Genomic DNA, 18,801 nt, shown 5'->3' with positions numbered 1-18,801 from the left:
CCTTTGTGTACAACAGGGATAAACGTAACACTATCTCATAAGGCTTTTTGTGAATTAATGCACACAAAATACTTAGCGTAGGGCCTGGCATGTAATTATGTGCTGAACCAATGAATACTGTCTATCAGTAGTATCATTACTATTATTCAGAGGCCATGACAGGGATCCTTGAGGAAGGATCTCCTGGCTCATTAAGTGAACCAAAGACCTATGGCAACTATTTCTCTGAAGACTCCAGGCCCTTCTATTCCTGGTACCCCCTAACTCTTCCTCCTAATCATTTGACTTAAAATGCTTAATTAAAAGACAAGAGATATGATTCAAATAGACCTAAGGGCTGAATCCACTACAGGTTCAGTATCCCTCATCTGAAATCTGAGATGACCAAGAAGTGTTTCAGATTTTGATTTTTGATTTTTTTTTTTTTTTTTGGATTCTGGAATATCTGCATATTGAGCTATCTTGGGGATAGGGCCCAAATCTAAACACAGAATTCATTTATTTTTCTTTTTTTTTTTTGAGATGGAGTCTCGCTCTGTCACCCCCAGGCTGGAGTGCAGTGGCACGATCTTGGCTCAATGCAAGCTCCACCTCCCGGGTTCACACCATTCTCCCACCCAGCCTCCTGAGTAGCTGGGACTACAGGTGCCTGCCATCATGCCTGGCTAATTTTTTTGTGTTTTTAGTAGAAACGGGGTTTCACCATGTTAGCCGGATGGTCTTGATGTCCTGACCCACTTCAGCCTCCCAAAGTGCTGGGATTACAGGCTTGAGCTACCATGCCTGGCCAAATTCATTTATTTTTCATATATATTTCATACATATAGCCTGAAGTTAATTTTATACAATATTTTTAGTAATTCTGTACATGAAATTAAATTCTGTGTTTTAACTGTCACCCATCACCAATTCAGGTGTGTTATTTCTACTTGTGACGTGTCGGTGTTCCAAAAGTTTCAGATTTTGGAGCATTTCAGATTAGGGCTGCTCGACATGTGTATTGTGTATATTTACACACACACCACACACACACACATTTTTTAAGATGTGGCGTCTTGGTCTGTCCCCCAGGTTGGAGCACAGGGCTGCAATCATAGCTCACTGCAGCCTTGAACTCCGGGGCTCAAGCAATCCTCCTGCCTCAGCCTCCCAAGTAGCTGGACTACAGACATGCGCCACCATGCCCAGCTATTTTTTTTCCACCCCTCAGAAAAAAGGTCTCGCTATGTTTCCCAGGCTGGTCTTGAATTCCCGGGCTCAAGTGTTGCTCCTGCCTCAGCCTCTCAAAGTGCTGGGATTACAGGCATGAGCTACCACACCTAGCCAATACTGATCCTTTTAAATTATCCAGTTAAATGAATTCATAGTTCCTCATTTCAAAACAGAAACCTACTATCCACCCCATACTCACAGACCCATTTACTTTGTGTGGTCTATCTGAACTTTCATCAATGTATAGATCTGCATTCAGACTAGTGTTTTACCATGAGAAAAAATGTTTTTCTCTTGGTTATTCCACTATTGCCTGACAGTTCCTGCCCTTATTTTTAGCATATTTTGCCATAAAGTGAGGTCATTTGTAGCTTTTTTTGACATTCAGTTGGTCTTGTTGGTCTTTTACTGTTAACAGGAAAGAAGGCTTTTAGATACATTAGAGACTTCATAGAGGGCAAACTTTAATTCTACCGAAAACCAGGAGTCAACAGGAAGAATTACTTGGCAATGCTGTAAAAGAAAAACAATTGTTTAATTAAAAAATTAATTTAAAAACAATTCTTTGTTTAATGCTGATGACATAGAGACGAATACCCTCAAGATAAAACTAGTTCTACCTATCTACCTATTGTTAGAAAGAATGGCTTTTGAGGAAACTCACCTAATACAAGTTATTTTATGTTATTTGAGATGGAGTTTTGCTCTTGTCGCCCACGCTGGAGCACAATGGTTCAATCTCAGCTCTCTGCAACCTCTGCCTCCCGGGTTCAAGTGATTCTCCCGCCTCAGCCTCCAGAGTAGCTGGGATTACAGGCGTGTGCCATCACGCCTGGCTAATTTTTGTACTTCTGGTAGAGATGGGGGATTTCACCATATTGGCCAGGCTGGTCTCAAACTCCTGACCTCAGGTGATCTGCCCACCTCGGCCTCCCAAAGCACTGGGATTACAGGCATGAGCCACAGCACCTGGCCCTAATACAAGTTATTTTAGATCAGGCCTCAATTTTCTCCTCTCCAAAAGGTAAGAGCTGACCCTCCTGTCATGAAACTGTTTTCCTATAGCCATGATCATCAACTAGGACAACAAAGGTAAGGGAGATAGTCTGAAGAAAAGCATTCCCCTCCTCCATAAAGGAAAATCCTCCTCCTCCTCCTTAAAACTGGGAACCATTGTTTTGAAAAGCAGAAAGAACACAGGCTTTGGAATACAAACACCAGGTCTACCACTTAGGTATCACTCTGAGCCTTGGTTACCTAAAGGTTTAAAAAAAAAAAAAAAGTGGGTAACACCTACTTTGCAGACTTTGTAGTAGTCAGAAATACATAAAGTACATGGATATGCGCAATAAATACCTTATTAGTGTCAGATGTCCAATTCCACATGTTATTAAATTATATCCCTGTTACTCAGAAGTATGGCTTCAACTTATTCGTCCTAGCCAAGTTCATCAAGAAGCTTACTTGTTTTAGCATATAACTGGGTTTTTTTTTTTTCCATCTGTGGTTCAGAAGTATCACTCATAACCTTTTCTTTAAAAATCTGAACCCTCACTATGTAGACATGTTTGTTAAAGAATAAGATCCCCAAATTTTATACTTATTTGTATAGAAAAAATGTACAATTAATTTGGAAACCTTGGCCAGGCGCAGTGGCTCAAGCCTGTAATCCCAGCACTTTGGGAGGCCGAGACGGGCGGATCACAAGGTCAGGAGATCGAGACCAGCCTGGCTAACATGGTGAAACCCCGTTTCTACTAAAAAAAATACAAAAAACTAGCTGGGCGAAGTGGCGGGCGCCTGTAGTCCCAGCTACTCGGGAGGCTGAGGCAAGAGAATGGCGTAAACCCGGGAGGCGGAGCTTGCAGTGAGCTGAGATCCGGCCACTGCACTCCAGCCTGGGCAACAGAGCAAGACTCCATCTCAAAAAAAAAAAAAAAAAAAAATTGGAAACCTTGGCCCTGCCTTTAAATATCATACTCCCCAGACCCAGCATTGTGATAGGATGGCCATTCTGGCAGCTCAAAATCTTGATTTGGGGATACTCATCTGTCGTAAATGAATGCCAACTACCATCTCTGGGTTGATTTTTATTCAGTTTGCCTTTAATTGACAACATAGTACCAATGCTGAAGATCCTTCAAGACTATTACTATTAATCATGTACAATGGATTAACAGCTAGTTGAGAAATTTATAGAAGACTGTTTGAAGGGCCCAAGGTTTACTCAGTCCTCCAGAGAGAGTTCTAAAACTGGGGTCAAATGGATCGGAGTGTAGTAATCCTCTTGACAAAAAATGTGTTTACATGAAAATTTTTTCTGAAACATTTTTTTTCTCCATTTAATCAGATGTTTTTTAAATGCATTGGTCTTGAACATTTAGACTTTGTTTTTAAATTAAGCCAGCGTAGCAGAAAGCAATATACTTAGATGCCCCAAATAACTGGTTCTGCTGAGATGTACTCTGGCAATTTGCCTTTCTTTTTTTCCTATTTTTATTTTTGAAACAGAGTCTCACTCTGTCGCCCAGGAGTGCAGCGGTACAGTTTCGGCTCACCGCAACCTCCGCCTCCTGGGTTCAAGCAATTATCGTGCCTACTCCTAACGAATAGCTGGGGCTACAGGCACGTGCCACCACACCTGGCTAATTTTTTATATTTTTAGTAGAGATGGGGTTTCACCATGTTGGCCAGGCTGGTCTCAAACTCCTGACCTGGTGGTCCGCCCGCCTCAGCCTCCCAAAGTGCTGGGATTACAGGCATGAGCCACATGCCCGGCCTGCCTTTAGTTTTATACTAATAATAAAGCTAAAAAAATTTCTATAGAGTGGATACTCAGGATTTTGGGCATATTCTTTATTACAATTTTGAAGAGCCCTTATATGAACACTCATTTAGAAAAATGTCATTCAGACCACAGATTAGGACATGCTAAAGATTCCCATGAAGAATACATTTTCCTTATGGAAGAATATAAGTCTTCTAGCCAAATTTCTCTATTTGCTTTAGTCACCAGCTCACTCAAAGCCAAGTTTTTGGCTCTACTTTAATGACTCTATAGTTTGCTGAGAGATGTTTCTCTGTGTTTAACCTTCTCCTTGGTCCTACCTCAAGTCTTCTGTGCAACAATGTCAGGAATAAAAATTCATCAGATTGGTCATATGAAACTGACAGTATTTTACCTTTTTCAACCAATAAAATGGCAATTTCATATAGTTCAACCTAATATTATTTCATAAATACTGACAACCCACTAGGTTAGATGTTGAGGTTACAGATATATATATATAAAAAAAAAAACTCCTTGCCCTCAGGATAATTATTTAGGTAGGAAAAAGAACCAAATCTAGTTAGGTAAGTAGAGATCAAGCACAAAATGCTACAGAAGAGAGGAATAAATCAGGGTGTCTAAAATGGCTTCACAATTCAGGCGTTTTGGCCAGAGAATAATGAAAATGCAGAATTTCAATAAGCAGGCATAAGAAAGAGCATTAACACACAGAGAACAAGCACAGAGAGGATACAGAACACAGTAAATTCAAGAAAACAAAGTGGTCCAACAGGGCTGGACAGGAAGGCTCACCAGGAATAAACGAGATAAAGCTACAGGTCCTAACCTCCTTCTTCTATCAGAAAGATGAACCCATCAATAGATACAAGATCTCCTCTCCCTGCATCACCTGACTTTCCTCTCTTCTCCACTGGCTCCTTCAGTTTGTCAGTATGTTCAAGACTCTTTCACCTTAAAAAACCACCATACCTTCCTTGATTTAAAATATCCTCCCAATTCACTGCCGTCTTTCTTCTGCTACACTATCAAGCTTCTCGAAAATGTGATCTTTATTTAACCTCCTGTTCGTCCTCTCAATCTACAATGTCCTGCCAGCACTAATCTCTCCCCTTCCCCAAAAAGACACTAAACAACTGCTCCCAAATTAATGTCTTCATAGCTGCCAAACCCAACTGATACTTCCAGTCTATCTTACCCTGCATTTTTGTAGGATCTGACCCTTCAGCTATTCTCCACTCAAGTCAGGAATCACTTTCTCCTGGCTCTCCCTTTCCATTTCTGGTTATTCTTCAGTTTTCACAGGGTACATCTATTGTCCAATATTCTTTTTGCTCTCTTAACTCAGTCTGGAAGAGGAAATACTACAATTTCCAGGACATGTTTATGAGAACACTAGAGAATATTTCATACCAAAACAGCTCAAGAATATTGAAAGCACATGGTCACTATAATCGTAACTCTCATCACTTACCTGTCACACTGCTAACTGTATGAACTGTTAGCTCACCAATTTGATCAACTATAAAGGTCCTTCACAACCTGTATCTCAGCAGTGCCCCAGCATAGTATCTGCTGCATTTGCAGGCACTCAATACAGATAACACATGAAAGGCAGACCCGTATCACACTCCTGTCATAGGTATTTTTACCACCTCACTCATAACCTTCATAAATTGTAGTGACTCCTTTCTTAAGCTTTTAGATACATCAATAGAAATATTCATCAGTGCCGGGCGCGGTGGCTCAAGCCTGTAATCCCAGCACTTTGGGAGGCCGAGACGGGCAGATCACGAGGTCAGGAGATCGAGACCATCCTGGCTAACACGGTGAAACCCCGTCTCTACTAAAAAATACAAAAAACTAGCCGGGCGAGGTGGCGGGCGCCTGTAGTCCCAGTTACTGGGGAGGCTGAGGCAGGAGAATGGCGGGAACCCAGGAGGCGGAGCTTGCAGTGAGCCGAGATCACGCCACTGCACTCCAGCCTGGGCGACAGAGCGAAACTCCGTCTCAAAAAAAAAAAAAAAAAGAAATATTCATCAGTTCTACCTCTTCTCCCTGTCAAAATTCTCAGCCACTAAAGTCATTTTGGGATTTGGGGTTTTAGGTTTGGACCACAGACCATTCCCCATCAATAAAAACACAAAGGCGGCCGGGCGCGGTGGCTCAAGCCTGTAATCCCAGCACTTTGGGAGGCCGAGACGGGTGGATCACAAGGTCAGGAGATCGAGACCATCCTGGCTAATACGGTGAAACCCCGTCTCTACTAAAAAATACAAAAAACTAGCCGGGCGCGGTGGCGGGCGCCTGTAGTCCCAGCTACTCGGGAGGCTGAGGCAGGAGAATGGCGGGAACCCGGGAGGCGGAGCTTGCAGTGAGCTGAGATCCGGCCACTGCACTCCAGCCTGGGCGACAGAGCGAGACTCCGTCTCAAAAAATAAAAAAATTAAAAAATTAAAAAAAAAATAAAAACACAAAGGCTCCAGAGTTGTCTCAGAGTTGTTCTCGGACCTGGTCTCCATTACCTCTCCGTATAAAGCTTCTCAGGCTGCCTTGATGCAGAAGAAAGAGGGAACTTGGAGTCTGGGATTCTGATTTAAGCCCCAGTGCTCCATTAATTGGGGGAACTTTGACCAATATTCTCAATTTCTCTAAGCAGGTCTTTTTCTTTGTAATGTGAGAATGACAGAGTCTCATAAATTCTCCTGAGGAATAAAAGAAACTAAAGGCTCTGGACAGTTGGTCTACGTGACCCTACTCTTGCCCTCACCAATCTGACACAGCTTCCACTACTATCCTTTTTCTGCACTTACTGACAGGGTATCCTTCTTCCTATTTAAAGAGCAAATTTGGAGTAAATTTTTTCTCATACCCTCAGGGCTTCTTGGTCAGTTATCCCTGCCACAACTCTCACACCTTTGTAAACATGATCAGCTCTCTCCCATGTTTAGAACTTTTCTTAACCCTGCTCTTTAGTAGCCAGCCTGTCTTTCCCTAGCATCCCCATCAGCCTTCTGTATAGAGTACCCCATCTCTACCGCCTTTACTCATCTCTTTAATCCTTGAAGGCAAGCATCAGATGCTTCTCTCCCTTTCCACACATGCTATTCTGAAACACTTTTTTTTCAAACCAAGTTCACTGTGCCTTATCAAATCCTATGGACATTTCCTGAGCCTTTTAAGAGGTCTTCATTCCTACCTGGATATTCTTACAGGATCTTTGGAAAGTACAAATCTAATCACCTACTCCAGAGGGCAGTGGTCCACAACCATGTTGGTCTCAGGACTCCTTTATACTCTTAAAAATTACTGAGGTAATTTTAAGTACTTTCAATTTTAATTACTCAAAAGCTTTTTGTGTAAGTAGGTCATATCAATATGCACCCACTAGAAATAGAAAAGGGGTAGATTTATTAATCATTAAAAAAACCTATTACATATTAACACAATGATTTTCCAAGACAAAAAATAATGGAGTGGCATTGACATTTTTGCAAATCTCTTTACTATCTGGTTTAATATAAGATAGCGGGATTTTCTGGTCTGTTTCTGTATTTAATTTGTTGTCATGTGTTATTCTGGTTGAAGTATATGAAGAAAATCCAGCCTCACACACATACGTAGTTGGAAAAAGGAGTATTTTAATACCATTTTCAGACAACTGTGGCTATTAATACTACACCAAAATTCTCAACAAATGGTAACTTCTTAAAGATTAGTTACAATATGGAATCTGAAACCATATGTACTCTTCATATGCTGTTACATTAAAACACATGGGTCAATCTTGCATTTTGGATGGATCTTTTACGCCTATCTGATTTTCTATCATATGTTAGTCATTTGACAAATACTGCCTGAATTATGCAAATATAACAGATGTTGACATACTAGTTAATAGTAAATAGTACCACCAATCTCATCAGGGGTCTTTAAGTATTGGGGCAAGTGTCAAGCTCATGTGGTGGCAGATAAAGGTCTTCCAAAATTCTTTTTTTTTTTTCTTTCAGTGCTCAAATTGCATCAGTGGCAACAAACATAGTGAGTTATTTCTTATGAAGTGACTGGATTACTTTGTTCATTTTCAAGAAAATGTCTGCCAAATACCCAAAGTTCAATAACCATAGTTTGTTAGTTGTTCTTCTGGTAAAAATAAAAAGGTGTTTCAAGGAAAAAAAGAGGCTTATTCTTGAAACTCAGTCACATAAACACTTTTCCTCGAGATAATCACTATACTTGGATATGAAGTAAAAGTACTTTATACTGACTTCTCATTTGTCACACAGAATTTTTTTTTTTTTTTTTTTTTTTTTTTTTTTTGAGACAGAGTCTCGCTCTGCCGCCCAGGCTGGAGTGCAGTGGCGTGATCTTGGCTCACTGCAAGCTCCGCCTCCCGGGTTCATGCCATTCTCCTGCCTCAGCCTCCCGAGTAGCTGGGACTACAGGTGCCCGCCACCTCGCCCGGCTAGTTTTTTTGTATTTTTTAGTAGAGACGGGGTTTCACCGTGTCAGCCAGGATGGTCTCGATCTCCTGACCTCGTGATCCGCCCGTCTCGGCCTCCCAAAGTGCTGGGATTACAGGCTTGAGCCACCGCGCCCGGCCTGTCACACAGAATATTAAAGGCATATATTCAAGGGCTGAGATTTAATGAAATTAATTTTACTGCTTCCTCAAGGACATTTGCAAGTGACACCGGCTTTTCTGGGAATGTGTAGCATGAAAAATACAATGGCTGCTACCACAGTTTAATGACATTGCCCTGATTCCTGCTACGTGCCAGCTGTTTTACCCACCCCCATTGCTTTTGCACTATCGGTACAAATGTCAACACAGTGGGGTTGGGGAGGATAAATCAACCATGTCTTAGAATTATAAAAATACTTCTGACTTTGTGGCCTCTTAAAGGCTTTTGGTGACCACTAGGCAGGCACAGACCTAGCTTGGAGAACTGCTGCCACAGAGTAAAGGCCAAGTTCCTTATCAATAGCATATAAAACCCTCCATGGTCTGGCTTCAGCTTAATGGCCAAGTTAGAACCCTCCTAGTCTATTCCTACTTTATTCTGTTGTGTGTTCTCTCTCAATAAAAGGGCACTAGTTATGAATATGTATCTTGATCAAGATTCACTTATCTGTATATACCGGAGCAACCACCACACATAGCAAGATAAAGAACATTTCCAACACTCTATAAGGTTCCCCTGTACCCTTTCCCACACTATCCCCAAAGAGTTTACTATTCAGGCTTCTGTTGTTACCAATTAGTTCTGCCTATTTTTGAACCTCTTATAAATGCAATCATGTAGGTATTCTTTTGGGTCTTTTTTCCCCCACATAGTATCTGACATGTCTACACATTGAAGTATAGAACAGTGGTTTTTATTACTGTGCAGTACTACATATTAATAGATGTGGATATATGTATTTATCCATATTCCTGCTCAAGGTTGTACAGAAAAGATTTAAAGTAACAGGTCTGACTGGTGTCTTTTAGCTACCATCTGGGAACTTAAATTTTGAGTTCCCACCATTCCCAGAACTGAGTGACTTACTATACCCAAAATGAACAAACAATATGGTTTATGCTGAACATGGGCTTTCCTCCCGGAGTCTGAAATTTTGGTACATTTCAGGCAGAGGCTACCTATTTAACCATTCCTCAGACACATACACGCACACACTCTCTCTCTGTCTCTCTCTCTCTGGGTGCCCAGATTCTAACAAGCTATTCTGGCTGGCGACATTTTACATATGTTGTCAGTTGTAGGGAATTAAACTATGTCCTGTTTAACTCTCCCGGGAAAGGAATATTGGAAGCTTGTACCAGACTTCACCCAATGTGCCTTTTCCCTTTGATGGTTTTTCTCTGTGTCCTTTAGCTGTAAGCTTAGCTATGAGTACCACTATACGCTAAGTCCTGTGAATCTTCCTAGTCAATCATCTAATTTGGGCACTGTCTTGGAGGACCCAACATAACAGGCGTTTATTGTTTTGTCCTACTTTTAGGGACAGGGTCTGGATATGTGGTCCAGACCCATCTTGAACTCCTAGGCTCAAGGGACTCTCCTGCCTCAGCCTCCCCAGTAGCTGGTGCTACAGGCGCCATAACCAGCTTGCCTTTTCTTCAGATTTTAAATATTATGAATAAAACTGCTGTGAATATTCTTGTGCATGCCTTTTTATACTCATATGTACTCACTTCTCTTGCATATAGGAACACAAGTGGATCACTAGGTCATAGGCTAGTATCCCTTGTGCTTAAAATTCTAGCAATATTGTACTTCTAGTTGCCTAAAAACAGCCCTGTTTCATATCTCCTTGTCCTTACACGTTATTCCTTTCGCTTAGAATGTCCTTCCCACCCCCTACACACTATGCCTCTTTTGGCAATAACCTTCAAATCTTTTACCTGCCTAGTTCTGATGTTATTTCCGATGAGGAAAAGGAAGAAATTGGTTCTGCTTTTATATCTGTTGGGTTTAACATACCTCAGACACATGCATTCCGTAGTCCAATCACAAGTATAAGTCTTTAGAACAACCAAAGCTAAAGAACTCAATCTAAAACTTGGGCACACAACAGACAACTGGTGCTTGCTTCTACAGAACACATGGGCCTCCTGTATATATAAGGAGACAGGAATGATCCAACAGGGTTGAACTGTGAAGAATGTGGCATTTGGGGAGAAAAGGAAACCTGCAAGTACCAAGACAAGACAAGATTGATCAGATAAGAAAAAAAGAAAAAGGAAGCTAGAGTCTTACAAACCAAATGGACATTTTAAGTACAATAAGAGAGCAACACAGCAGAGGTGAGAGTGTATGAATTTTAGAAAAAGTACTACTGTAGAAATGAGAAAACCCGGGTTCTAGTTCTGTCTTTATTCCCTGCTCACAGTATAAATTTAGGGTAATCACTTTTCATTCTAAACTTAATTCTCCTAGTCCATGAAAAGAGGATGTCAGAGATTATAATCTGGCTTTGGTGTCAACTCTAAGTTATATGTAGGACACAGGTCTCTAACACGTTTTGAGCTTCAAAACAATTCCAAGATTACAGCTTAAAAAAAAAAAAAAAAAAAGCCTCAGGAGAAAGGGCAGACACAGGGGAGACAGACAGATGATGGAAGGGCCAGAACCCAGGAGCACAAAGCCAGAATGCAGAGAGCACAGGTGTTAAGTAGTAAGAGATTAAGTGTTCTGTAAAAAGACACAAAAAAACCAACCTGCCCTTCAAAGTAACTGTTCTCTTCCAACAGAGGAGAGCTACCCCCACACTTTTATCAAAGGGGATTGTACGCAGTGAGGCTAAATCTGTCAGGATGGTACATAAAGCAGCATATTATGCTGGCCAAGAATAAAGAAACCAGTAACACTATTAGTGAAGTTACTCCCAGAATCAATAGCTACTTGCAACTATGACCCATTTTTAGCATACAAACCAACCTTTAGACCTGCCCTCTGGGGATTCTCCTGTTACCTCAAGGGAACTCATCAGGAATGCCTTAAATCAAAACAAAGAGTGTTAACTCACAATTTAAAAGGACTGTTCCACCATTCAGGAATACAAAAAAATAAAATAAAATAAAATTCAAAGGTTATCCACGCCTAAGTGTTCTCCTGAACTCCTGAAAGTAAAGCTCAACACCATTCAGTCAGGAATCCTCCCAGGTCCAAGTTAATCAAAACCACATTATATATTAGGGTGGCAAAAGAATCCCTAACATTGGGCTTTAAAATGACACCTAACAAAATTCATTGGAAATTACATCTACAATGTGAATTTAGCACTCTGAAATTTGGATACTAACTTTTAACAGCAAGTCAGACAATTTTCCTATGAAAATAGGAAATATTACATACATCATGCACATTTTACTTCATTCTTTTTCAGCTAGTTTACTATAACTGAGAAATGCACTGTTGGGGTGGGTCCTATCTTCAACATAAAAACCTTCGGTCTACAGAACCTGTGCTCACAGAAGATGAGATACTCTCATAAGCAGGTTTAACTAAAAAACAGGCTGCAACAATGCAGGAAAAAGCTAAGGGCATTTCCAAAACTGCAATGTTGGGTGCAAAGGAAGCAAAGTTCATAGTGACCAAAAGACTTTAAGAGCCTGCATGGTGGCTCATACCTGTAATCCCAACACTCTGGGAGGCTGAGGCAGGAGGATGGCTTGAGCCCAGGATGAGCCTGGACAACATAGTGAAACCCCATCTCGAAGAAAAAAATTTTTAAACTTAGCCAAGCATGTTGAATGACTATAGACCCAGCTACTTGGGAGGCTGAGGCTGAAGGATCCCTTGAGCCAGGGAGCTTTGAGGCTGCAGTAAACTGTAATTGCACCACTGCCCGCCGGCCTGGGTGACAGAGTAACACCTTGTCTCAAAAACAATCCTTTTTTTTTTTTTTTTTTTTTTGAGACGGAGTCTCGCTCTGTCACCCAGGCTGGAGTGCAGTGGCCTGATCCCAGCTCACTGCAAGCTCCGCCTCCCGGGTTTACACCCTTCTCCTGCCTCAGGCTCCCGAGTAGCTGGGACTACAGGCACCTGCCACTTCATCCGGCTAGTTTTTTGTATTTTTTTAGTAGAGACGGGGTTTCACCATGTTAGCCAGGATGGTCTCGATCTCCTGACCTTGTGATCCACCCGTCTCGGCCTCCCAAAGTGCTAGGATTACAGGCTTGAGCCACCGCGCCCGGCCTTCAAAAACAATCTTAATAATAAAATCTTAAAAGGCTTAAGAAACGGTAAAGGGTGCAATCAGTGCTTCTTGGTCTTAATTCAAACGAGAAGCAAAATTCTTTACATAACCTCCTCTACCATAACCTCTAGGTACAAACTCCTTCCAACCCTTTAGCCTCAGGGGCTTTCTGGCAAATTCTCCCCAGAGCCAGTACAGTTTATATACTGCCTAGGAAAAGCAGATTTGCAGAACAGGATGAGATTAGCACAACTTCTCCATAGCAGAAAAAATAATTTATTATTTGATCCCATGATTCTTTTACTGCCTCCACCACTAGCTACTAAAGACAACAGTCTAAACATTAATATTTAGGTTTGGTGTCCATTTGTCTCAAACTGTAAGACAGAAGTACAAATAATCTAATTTTCCCTTAAAATAAACATAACTTTAGAAAATAATCATTTAGCTAAGGGACCTGAAACCAATGAATGAGAAAGTTTGCACAGACAACACCTAACATTATAAATGCAAAAATAATACCAGCAGAAAGCTACTTTAGTCACCTCACTCTTCCCCTCCCCAGTACACTCCACATCCCCAAATCCACAAACACTGAACTCATAGCTGAGTGCTTTGCTGGTAAAGGTTGCTAAGAAGCAGCTAGAAGCAAGTAACATTTTAAAGTTTTCATCTTTCCAAAAACTTTCCAGGACACAGGTAAGAAAGCTATCTAGCTTGTGTCTCACAGAAAAAAAGCTATCTAGCTTGCATTCTCACAGAAAAAAATTCTTTGGCAGAAGCTCTGAATATGCTTTTTACTCCTTTAAATCCTTGAGAATGCAGCCAGGCACAGTGGCTCACACCTGTAATCCCAGCATTTTGGGAGGCCGAGGCAGGCAGATCACAAGGTCAGGAGTTTGAGACCAGCCTGGCCAATATGTTGAAACCCCACCTCTACCAAAAATACAAAAATTAGCCGGGCATGGTGGTGTGTGCCTGTAGTCCCAGTTACTTGGGAGGCTGAGGCAGAAAAATTGCTTGAACCCCAGAGGCAGAGGTTGCAATGAGCCGAGATCACGCCACGGCACTCCAGCCTGAGCGACAGAGTGAGTCTCCATCTCAAAAAAAAACAAAAAAATTTCTTGGAAATGCAATATAGGAAAAAAATATACATACCCCTTTACATTTATAAGTTTGGTTGTGTACAATGCTGGGATTCTAAGTTTTATCCAGAATTGAAACCCCAGTCCCTCATTTCTGGGGCAGGGCTATTTTATGCCCTGGGAGCTTATCTCAGAAGATTTTACCACATACTGCTTTTAAAAAATTTTTTAACCTTTATTAATTCTTCCTGAAAATTTGAGAGACAGCGTTATGGGAATCTTAGCTAAGGCAGACAAAGTGAGATTTAGTAAGCTCCATTTTACTTTCACGGGTCTTAAAACAATTATGTAATTTCAAATTTGCCTTGCCTCAGACAGAAAAAGTTACTGAAATTTTAACTGTCCTGAAAAAAGGAGTCTTTTGTGCAGAGGGTTGGGAGGGTCACTCCCACAGTGGGAGGAGCCTGCCATCTCCAGACCTCTGGCTCTCAGGATCAGCTAACTGCTCTGACATACATTGTGGAATGATAGACACAGCACATTCCTTCTGACATCAGCACTGCTGTACTAACACTCAGAAGACCCACACTGACTTCTACAGCAACTGGGATTCCTGCCAATGCAGTTAAGGTTCACTTTGCCTATAAATGTGACCAGCTCCCAGACCATTTTCTACAATGTATGCCACCAATAACCCCTTGATCCTCTGACATAACAGAACACACATAATACGCTGGACTATGGCACCAGAAAGACCTAGGTTCACACTAAATTCCATCACTTAACAGCCTTGTGACTTGATTTCTAAGCCTGTTTCCTTTTCTGCAAAATAGCGGGGAAATCGAAAAGGGATGTTTTAAGACAGATTCCAAACTAGCCTTCAGGTTGAATCCAACATTAAAGACCTGTTACATTTGGTCCATAGCATTTAAAATTTTTTTAATGCTACATTTAAAAGTCAGGAGATTCATCAAAATAGAGATAGCCAGTTTAGAAGCAAGTCAAAGATCCACCAACTCTGGGCCCACAGTTTTGCTGGGCAACAATCAGCTAGCGGCTGCTCCATTCAGAGAGGCATATACTCTGCAGTTCAGAAGCCATTACTTTTCCTTCCTCCTCCTTTGCTCATTTATGTTACCTCTGGCCCCGGTAGGGTTTGAGTTTGCAACCCATTTTAAAGACTAAGAAAAAAATTAATGGTTGTGGTCAGTGAAAATGATTATTAAGGCAGCTGTTATCATTAGCTCACTAGTTAAGTTTGGTACTGAGCCTGGAGTCTTACTACTTTATCTTCCTCCTCCACTTTTTGCTTCATGGGCACTGGTTTGTGCACTACAGTGAAAGAATAAGCCCAGAGAACCATTCCTGTATCAAACGCCTATGGCTTAACCCAAACTGCAAACGTTTCCATGATTATTCACAAGCATCAGCTCTCCAACCTCCGATGTGCTGCACAGGCTGGTACAACCTCCCTCCCACACATGGGAGCTTAGACCACGGAGTTGTTTACAAGACAAACCCTTCAGAGGAGGGAAGCCAAGTTTTGTTTTGTTTTTTTTTGAGACGGAGTCTCGATCGTTGCCCAGGCTGGAGTGCAGTGGACGATCTCGGTTCACTGCAACTTCCACTTCCTGGGTTTAAGCGATTCTCCTGCCTCAGCCTCCCGAGTAGCTTGGATTACAGGCGCCCACCACCACGCCCGGCTAATTTTTGTATATTTTTTTTTTTTTGAGACAGAGTCTCGCTCTGTCGCCCGGGCTGGAGTGCAATGGCCGGATCTCAGCTCACTGCAAGCTCCGCCTCCCAGGTTCACGCCGTTCTCCTGCCTCAGCCTCCCGAGTAGCTGGGACTACAGGCGCCCGCCACCTCGCCTGGCTAATTTTTTTGTAGTTTTAGTAGAGACAGGGTTTCACCGTGTTAGCCAGGATGGTCTCGATCTCCTGACCTCGTGATCCGCCCATCTCGGCCTCCCAAAGTGCTGGGATTACAGGCTTGAGCCACTGCGCCCGGCCAATTTTTGTATTTTTAGGAGAGACGGGATTTCACTTTATTGGCCAGGCTGGTCTTGAACTCCTGACCTCAGGTGATCTGCACGCCTCAGCCTCCCAAACTGCTGGGATTACAGGCGTGAGTCATGGCGCCCAGCCATACTTTTTTATTACAGAGGTTGACTTACATACGGAGTAGTCAACTTCCAAATTCTACTTCTATAAACCGAGCAGGCACTGCCAGGCCACCCAAAGTTTAAATCGCCCTGACAAAAAATTTAAAAAGCGAAACTGGGCCAGGCGATGTGGCTCACACCTGTAATCCCAGCACTTTCAGAGGCCGACGCGGGCAGATCACGAGGTCAGCAGTTCGAGACCAGCCTGACCAACATGGTGAAACCCTGTCTCTACTAAAAATACAAAAATTAGCCGGGCATGGTGGCGCCTAATCCCAGCCACACAGGAGACTGAAGCAGGAGAATCGCTTGAACCGGGAGGCGGAGGTTGCAGTAAGCCGAGATCACACCACTGCATTCTAGCCTGGGTGACAGGGCAAGACTCCGTCTCAAAAATAAACAAATAAATAAATAAATAACCAAACTCTACAACAACGTGCTCTGGGAATACAGTTCGGCCACAAGCTCCATGTGCTCAATGAGGCCAAATAAAAGACCAGTGATAAGTCCCCAAAACACCGTCCCCAGGGTTTTCTGACAGCCAATAGCCCCACTGAGTTCCACAGGCTTTTCTAACGATGCAAAAAAACAACCAGGAAAACAATCACCGACTTGAGGTTTCCAAGGTTGGGTCCTGTTCGAATATATTTTTATTTTTTAACCCAGCATGTGTCCCTAGACTCAAAAGGAACATGAGCTTCAGGGTGCAAACTGTCCTTACCAGACACTTACGGCTGGCAAGGGACCGCACCGTCACCTGAGAGGCAGGCAAGAGGCGGGCAGTGCACCTGTGCCTTCCAGAATAGGAACCCCACCCACTTGCCCCTCTTCCCCACCAACGACACAGCCCAGTAGTTGACTCAGGTGCCAGGAGAGAGCGCGGGGAGGCAGGGCGGTAGCCAGGGAGACCAAGGGAAGCGGTTGCCAGAGAAATGCGGCATCAGTCAGGGCCCCGGCTGCAGGCGCGGGGCGGGGGAGGAGGGACGCGGCCTCCTCCCAGGAGGGCCTGGCGGGAGGCACCCCGGCTTCTAAGAGCGAATTCGGCTCCCGACTCTCTTCCCCATGGAAGGAACCCCAGCTAACAGCACGGTGCAAGGGACCAGGGCTGCAGGAAGCAAAATGCCCCCCGAAAAATAAGCACCCGCCCACGAAGGCACCCAAGAGCCCAGGGGTCCGCCTGGCTTTTCTCGGTCACGGGGTCAGCGCGGCGCCGCTCACAGGGCCTTCTGGCCTCGCTGGGTCCCCTAGGAATGAGGCAGCAAAGCCTCGGTCGTCTCAAGCTATGAAGAACCCACGAGAGATGAAAAAGCTCCGGGGAATGACGCCGGGGGGACACCCCAAGGTGAGGGCCCTTTTGTGGGTGAGTCCCCCCCACTCCCGGGTGACTCCAGGAGGGCACTGGTCTGCCCAACCAGCTCGTCATCCGGGAAGCGACCCGTCCAGGGCCCCAGTCGCTGCTCCGCCAAACCTGAGGCCGCCCCTGAGTCTGGGCACCTGACCTCGTCCTGTACTGAGGAGAATGACCAGAACGCGAGGCCACATGCACCCGCTCGCCAGGCTGAGGGTCCGGACAGCACAGCCCAGAGCGGGCTCTGGTCGCTCCCCGCCTGTGCCACCTCCGCAGCCTGCAACCCTACCCCTCTCCCGCCCCTGCCCCAGGACCCACCTCAAAGCCGCCAGCCCCGCGGGTCTCCCGGGCTCGAAGCCCCGCCAGTCTTCCGCCCTCGCGCCACACTACCTGGTCAACCCCGCCCTCAGGACTCCCTCTCCGGCGCCAAGCGAAGGTGTGAAGCCACGTGACCTGCCCGGGATTGGGAAGCCGCACGAGGGGCTTGATCCCTACACCTTAAAGGGGCCCAGACCGCCGCCGTCGTGGGGCTATCCACGGAACACCGAGTCTACGTAGTCAGTAGCCCCGCCCCGTCCCGCCCGGGCCCCCCCACCGCGCGCCGGGTGCGAAAGAGACCCGCAGAGGGGGTGAGCTTCCAGCGTCCCCAGCTTCGGGTCTCCAGTGCGACGGCAGTGTGAGAAAGAAACGTTCCGGGCGCCGGTGCTCCTTTATGTCCAGTCAGCTCCCATCTGGACGTAACGCTCGAGACCGCCCAGAGGCCGCAGTGCGGCTCGGAGGCCCCACCGGCCGCCCCCACAGGGCTGCGGCGCCTTTAAGCCCAAAGGCCCTGAGTCACGAGGAGGCGCCCTGCCCCCCTCGCCCTCCACCCCTCCACGAGGCCCCACGCCCGCGGGCACGTGACCGCGCCCCGCCCGGGACTCGCGCGCACGGGGCGGGGGATGGGTGTTCCGCGGCGCCGGACCCGGCTGCGCGCGGACCGTTAGCTAGTGCGGCCAGGACGCGGCCCCGCCCAGGCAAGCGGCGGGCGGCTCTTACCAGTGGGAACGCCATGGGGCCGGTGTGGCCCTGCGGGGCTGACGGGCTGGCCGGCCAGCCGGCGGGCGAGAGACGCGCACGCACGTGGGCACTATTTTTGCAGCGAGCCGCGCGCAGCCCAACACCCCGGCAGCTTATGAAGCTCCTCCGAGCCGCTCCTCGGAGCCGCCCCCCGGCCGGATGCGGAGCACCTGTGTCTGCCCCGCCCGAGCCCTCGCCTCCGCCCCCTCGCGCCCCGCCCCTCCCAGCAGGCCGGGCCAAGGAGGGCTCCGCCGCCCACCCGGAACCCGGCGGGGACCGCCGCCGCTACTGGCCACAGCCATCCCCTGGGGGGCCAGAGGCCGAAGCCTGAGCGCGCCACTCACCTAAGTAACCCCTAGCGGAGGCACTGTCTGCCCTGGGCCTCAGTTTCCCTCTGACAAAAGAGGGCACGATTTACAAGCCCTTGCGAGCGGCGGCG

At 45.3% G+C, this 18,801-nt stretch overlaps 1 protein-coding gene across 3 annotated transcripts in view; it reads right to left on the bottom strand.

Annotated features, from left to right (window-relative positions):
- LOC112628619 (40S ribosomal protein S17) overlaps positions 1-18,496 on the bottom strand; it is a 108,062-nt gene extending 89,566 nt beyond the window's left edge. For 2 of the 3 annotated variants that reach the window (XM_025391618.1, XM_025391621.1), the window contains exon 1: positions 18,342-18,496. In XM_025391618.1, coding sequence (XP_025247403.1) covers positions 18,342-18,356 — 15 coding nt within the window. In that variant the 5' untranslated portion in view covers positions 18,357-18,496. Of the gene's footprint in view, positions 1-17,621; positions 18,092-18,341 lie in introns of those variants that run through there. The other variant, XM_025391623.1, reaches the window with a different exon arrangement.
- Positions 18,497-18,801: the final 305 nt, after the last annotated feature.

This window comes from Theropithecus gelada, chromosome 7b (assembly GCF_003255815.1).
Source record: "Theropithecus gelada isolate Dixy chromosome 7b, Tgel_1.0, whole genome shotgun sequence".
NCBI lineage: Eukaryota > Metazoa > Chordata > Mammalia > Primates > Cercopithecidae > Theropithecus > Theropithecus gelada.
This window is presented reverse-complemented; position numbering and strand designations above follow the sequence as displayed.